The sequence below is a fragment of the Girardinichthys multiradiatus genome, chromosome 23, assembly GCF_021462225.1.
Source record: "Girardinichthys multiradiatus isolate DD_20200921_A chromosome 23, DD_fGirMul_XY1, whole genome shotgun sequence".
Taxonomy (NCBI): Eukaryota; Metazoa; Chordata; class Actinopteri; order Cyprinodontiformes; family Goodeidae; genus Girardinichthys; species Girardinichthys multiradiatus.
The window spans coordinates 30,318,744-30,324,683 of NC_061815.1; the positions used below are offsets into that span (position 1 = coordinate 30,318,744).

At 41.1% G+C, this 5,940-nt stretch overlaps 1 protein-coding gene across 1 annotated transcript; it reads left to right on the top strand.

Annotated features, from left to right (window-relative positions):
* The first annotated feature begins 909 nt into the window (after positions 1–909).
* On the top strand, positions 910–5,325 carry zdhhc24 (zinc finger DHHC-type containing 24). Its single transcript, XM_047352705.1, has 3 exons — positions 910–1,839; positions 2,835–3,112; positions 3,354–5,325. Exons 1-3 carry the CDS (start codon positions 1,535–1,537, stop codon positions 3,644–3,646), a joined length of 876 nt encoding a protein of 291 aa, XP_047208661.1. The 5' UTR covers positions 910–1,534; the 3' UTR covers positions 3,647–5,325.
* The last annotated feature ends 615 nt before the right edge of the window (positions 5,326–5,940 follow it).

Here is a 5,940-nt window from a genome sequence, read left to right on the forward strand (position 1 = left end):
TAATACTAGAGCTGATTATTTTAAACAAAACATCAGACATTACCATTATTAAAAATGTTCAAAAACTAGCTAGTAGAAATATCTTTTATAAATCCAGTATTTTGTCATATATTACATTAGAACGCGATTTACTCGAAAAATAAGCTACACTCTCATCTATTTAGGAAGCTTGTCTTTTCGTGTCCAGCAGAGTGAGCATCCATTGTTTCATATCAGTAATAAAAAAAGTATAAATAAAGACGGCGTGTTGGAAAACAGTGTTTGGTGGCTGGCTGATGTCCGTCAGGTTAAAGTGAACATGACACAAGTTGGAAAAAACATGGATTTTTCCGGCGAAACAACAGGAAGCTGTGCAAAAAAAAAAAAAAAAAAACTCACAAGACCAATTCATTATGTATTTGTTTTTTATCTTTTGTAGGTGCTGTTGATTAAAAATAAAGTAACAACATTGACATGAATACGTTTCGTCATTTTACCGACAAATCGATCAGAAAAGCTGTGAAGACGGTCGGATCCGCCTCTCTGGCTGCAGTGCGCGCTCCCGACACAGGGGGAACAGATTCAGGGGAACAGAATTTCGCACAGCACCGGTGTTACGCATCGTAGCGAGAGATACCCCGCTGCATCGCGGCCACTCAAGGAGCCGAACGTGCTTTGTCGTACGGTTCGGCCGGGCCAGCTAAAAGCCCTTCTCCACAGCTACGACCTTTGTTTACCCATACGTGGATGTTTCCCTCAACGCCCAGAACAACTTCTCTTCTGCACGGTTCACGTAAGAGGTAGTGTTTGGGCACAGAAGATTAGTTTAGAGTTAAATCATCTAAATAATGTTCGTTTAATGACGTTTATTTTTGTTAGTGTTGAGAAAATCAGCTAATGATGTTTTCTGTGTTGTGTTTTAAAGTTAAGACAAACTTTATTTAAAGGGTGGTTTTTAAACACAGAAGATCAGCGATAACGCGCCTTCCACGCTTATGCATTTCAACCCTTTTATTAGTGGTATTTTAAAGGTATGCATTTGATTCTGATGATAAGGCGAATGTTTCTATCCAGCAAACTTATCAAAACGTGTACCGTTTAATGGGTGAGTTTAAATAGTTCGATACTATTTGGGCGTTAAACCAAAGTAGCACATGTGCAGAAAGAAAGCAAGTATTCTGTATAGTATAACATTTTTAAAAGGTGTTAAGGAGGCAATATTAACAGACGGAACTATGCCGTGTTGTGGCACTCCGGTTGTATTATGATGTAACACCTACTGTCGGATGTGATTTGAGAGAAATTCAACAAAGCAGTTCCTAGTTAGGAGAGTAAGATCTGTTTTCTTTTCAACAAAGACTAACGTGGTTTTATATTTTAGGTTACAATAATGTCTCCGGGAGGTTTGTGACTTAATATTATTAGTTCAGAGTCGTGTAGAAAGCTAACAGAGCGTTATTTGGCTAGCCGTTAGCTAACCAACCACTCTGTGCGTCTGTAAAATCGCTCCTTCCAACTACACTGACCGCGTCGCGGTTTTAGTTGTATTTCAAACATGACGGGTTTGGGCAGCAGGCTGTTCTGCAAGGTCGGCAAGCTTTGTGAACACATCCCTGTGCTTCTCAACACCTTCCTGGTGTTCTCCATAACCGGGGAGGTGAGCTACCTGGTGCTGGTGGAGGCTCCGCTGGAGGCGGAGCAAAAGAAGACGGTGTGGTCCACCTGGTGGAAAGCGCTGCACCTGCTGAGCCAGTACTTCATGTTGGGGAACATCTGCTGGAACGCCTTTCTCTTCCTGAAAACCAGCCCCAGCATCAAGGGAGTGTTTCTAGGAGGAGATGGCCTTGGGCAGGGCTGGAGGTAAGGAAACCTGGTCGATTTCCCATCTTCCTTTTCTCAATGTATTTTACTGGGATTTTATTTAAAAGCCCAATATGAAGTCCTGCATTAGTGTGAAGTGAATTATATGCGATACTTTTTTTTTTCTTCCTTTAATTAGTATTGCATTTGCATTTAGTCCCCCTGACTCAAACGTACAGGATTAGGTGGCGTAAGGGTCTGGACGCTTGGCACATTTGGAAACTGATACTTTTTTTCATACTCCTTTGCAAATCAGCTCAAGTTCAGTCATATTGAGTAAAGACTGCTTGTTAACATACATTTTTAAGTCTTGTACGATTGTCAATGCTATTCAGGTCCAGACTTTGACTGGGTCATTCTAGCATGTATTTTGCAGCCTCAAACAGGTTTTCTTCCAGGACTGCCAGGTGTTGAGTTTCATCTATCAAATCTATCCTCCCCTCAAATCTGACCAACTTCCTGGTCCCTGCTGAAGAAAATCATCCCCACATCATTTGTCTGCCACCTCCAGGTCTCTCTGTGTGTGTATTCATGGTGATGCACAGTGTTAGTTTTCCGCCATATACAACATGTATGACAACAAATCACATTTTGGTGTTTCCTCATCTAAAATCTCCATAAAATACCACGTTTGTTGTAACAAAATGACTGAGAAACACCCAAAGTGGTATGAAAACATTTGCAAGGCAATGCTCACAAATCTATTAAAGGTGCAATGCTGTATTTTGGTTTTAAGACCAATTAAAAGGGGATACCTAATCCTTCCACACAATGTTGATCTCCAATTTTTCAAATTAACTCCAATGTAAAGTAATAAATGTTTAACTACTCTCTTAAAATAGTTAATCATTTATTGTGGTATCAGCTAAAATTTCATGAAAGGCAAAATGGTTGGTTTGTATTTCTGAGATATTTTGGATCTCTCCCATTTATTCCAACAAATATCAATGACATCTTTAACATTAAGTAATGTTTGGTTTTCTTTCGTTACGCAGGTACTGTTACACTTGCGAGACACACACCCCTCCACGTTGCTCCCACTGCTACGACTGCAAGGTGTGCGTTCTGCGGCGGGATCACCACTGCGTCTTCTTTGGCCAGTGTGTCGGCTTCCGCAACTACCGCTACTTCCTGAGCTGCTTGCTGTTCATGTGGTCGGGGCTGCTGTACGCCATGATGATGAATGCTGAGGTCTTCATAGTCATACTGAAGGAGGGCGTGACTCTGCACAGCATCCTGCTGCTGCTCATACCCTGGATCATGCTTGTTTCAGGTCTTGTACCCTGGTTGCCTTGTGTATTGTGCTCGTATGCTCTGTGGCTTTAATATTAGCTCTAAGTTGGATTTGCCTCAAAATGTTTATATTTATAATTTCTTCTTAACAATGGGGGCTCCTCCACAAAAAACGATAATGGAAACGATTCGGTAAAAGGGTATTTTTGTGCGGACATTCTTATGATTAACTTAAATAAATAAAAGTATACAAGCTAATAATATCTTCCTTTGTCTTTTAGGCCAGGTTTCAGCGCGGGCCTTCGCCTTTGCCTTCATCGCTGACACGTGCGTCGTGGGTTTTCTGCTCGTCTCCGCCTTCTTCTTCTTCCACCTCTTCTTGATGTTTCGAGGTCAGACCACCAGGGAGTGGTACTCTTCTCGCCGCCCCTATAGCTTGGGTCTCCTTGGCAACCTGCACCACATGCTGGGCCTTCGCTGGTACATCTGTTGGCTCTCCCCACTCATCCCATCACCGCTCCCTGGAGACGGGATAAACTTCCAGGTTACAGGATCGCTGGAACCCTCCCAATAACATGCAGAGGTCTGAACGGACCCTAAAGCTTTACTTTAGTGGTGGTGGTTAATGCTGACAAGAGCTGCAGCAGGAAAATTACCTCATTTTAAGAGGAGGTAGCTTTGGATGGGATGACGGTTAGATACTTGGTGGTTCTTTTGTCATTTTGAAGTTATTTGTCAGCCTTTTAGCTGTGTTGAGGAGGGAAATCAGGGGTGATTCTGAAGATAATTTTTGCACTGGTTAGGGCTAACCTCATAAAATTATTTAGTTCTTTACAACACTGAGCACTGAACATATGTTTAAAATGGTACTGAAATAAGAATGTAATGTATCAGTCATTAACAGTAAATGTAGACTAATAAATCTTTGTTAATAGACATATTCAGCACTCACGAATGTGGCGATGTAGCTAAATTATGGGGTTATTTTTCCTAAAAACCTAAGCTGCCTGAATCAGAGTCTTACTCAGATTTGTTTTGCACTTTTCCTGATTAAACTACAGGATCTTTTTAATCAACTTCTGAGCAGCTGCTGAGTGTATCACAGACCCTCAGTGGGGGCTATTTCAAGTTCAACAAAAATGTATTTACTAGAGATGCACAGAGGAATAGGCTGTCGATCAGAATAGGATGATTTTTAGCTTAATCAACCTCACAAGTGATCAGGAACTGAAACATTTGACTTATTCTGATCTGCACCAGGCTGCACTGACCACATCACTCCTCAGTGTGGAGGCTGTTACTAAGTGGAGAAGGTATTTTCAGTATCATTAAGATGTTTAAAGTCAAAAGTAGAGCGAAACACAGACATGTATGATGTTATTTAAAAGGAACCCATTTTGTATGAGATGTTTAAACGTATGAGGTTTATTTAGGCTGTGAGAGAGAGCAAGACCTGCACCTGATATCAGGAAGGCCTAGCAAAGTTGCTCTCTTTTATTCTTTTCAGCTTTCAGCCTCTGTTTGCCAGGGAACATGCTGGATTTAGAAACGTTTGAAAATCCCAATTAAGGTTCTGCATTCTCTAAGGAATACACACAGAGATGGATGTGTTCAGTTATTAATATTAACCACACTAAGTGCTAATATATGATGATAACAATGGTTTTAATTCTTTGGTGACAAAAACATGCGGACAGGATATCAGGAGGTTTTTTAAAAATAAGTTATGATAGAAGCCCACGCAGTCTTTCTGTGCTAGAAACTACAAAGAAAGCGGAGCCTTTGTGTAAGTTAGCCCACATCTGTCTCACTTTGCCCTGACCCTGTTTCTATTAAATTACATATATAAAGTAGAATGTAAGCTGCATTGAACTAATTCACGTCGTGTATTATTTTGCCACAGACCATAGATATGTTTACAAGAACTCCTCTCTCACAAACAATCAGATGTCAACTCTGCTTTTAATATAAAAAAAGCATTGACCAGTCACTGTAGGATGGCTTTAAGAAATCTTTTGCATATTTTTAATTATGGCTTTTAAAGAGATCAGAATTGGCTAAAATTGTTATCGGCAGGTTGGAGTTGGATCAGAAATCAGCTGCAAACCTCCATTTGGGGCATCTCTGGTTTTCACATTTATTCACATCTCTCAGAAACAGTACATAGTGTACATCTCATGTTTTAGTTTACAGACTGATGTAATGTAAAGTCATCTGACAAATCCAGTATTTAAAATGATTTTATGATGGTGATGTGTGCACTTATTTTTTTATATTTTATCATTTGTTAGTGTTTCCAGGCCGTCATTGTACCGTTACCTACTGCAGCATTAAGAACTGATCTTCTTAACATCCTTCCTTTGCAGGATGACAGTTCCTTTCTCAGTATTTGTGACAGTGTGTTTATGGTTCCATTTTTCTAAGGTATTCTTGAGGCTGATAAACACAATGTTTCAGTATGTCATCTCCTAATGGTGCGTTCACACCAAACCCGATTTCTGCGAATTTTTTGCCTCATTTGTGTGCTTTTGCCCGCTTCACATTCCGCGTGAACTCCACGTTGGCATTTGGCAACAAGCGGCAACGCTTCGCCGCGTCATCAAATAGGAGGAGCTTCCATCTGCTGCTTGCTGGTTTCAACTGAACATGCTGGACATGGATTTCATGTATAATCACGGTGTTTTACCTGTGGAGAGCCGAAAAACGCCGCCGACGTCAACGTCCCTGGGTTCACCAGATTCTTCAGGGACGGGAACAGTTCGGAGATTACCACCACCTACTCCAGGAGCTGCGTCTGGATGACGGTCGATTTCAGCAGTACTTCCGTCTATGCAGGACCCAGTTCGAAGATCTGCTGCTCCATGTTGG

Excerpts from the sequence above, each read along its gene's own strand:
- zdhhc24 (XM_047352705.1), top strand. The coding sequence starts at position 1,535 with ATGACGGGTTTGGGCAGCAGGCTGTTCTGCAAGGTCGGCAAGCTTTGT. Across the intron at positions 1,840-2,834 it reads GGCCTTGGGCAGGGCTGGAG|GTACTGTTACACTTGCGAGA; the intron begins GTAAGGAAACCT and ends TTCGTTACGCAG. Across the intron at positions 3,113-3,353 it reads CTGGATCATGCTTGTTTCAG|GCCAGGTTTCAGCGCGGGCC; the intron begins GTCTTGTACCCT and ends TTTGTCTTTTAG.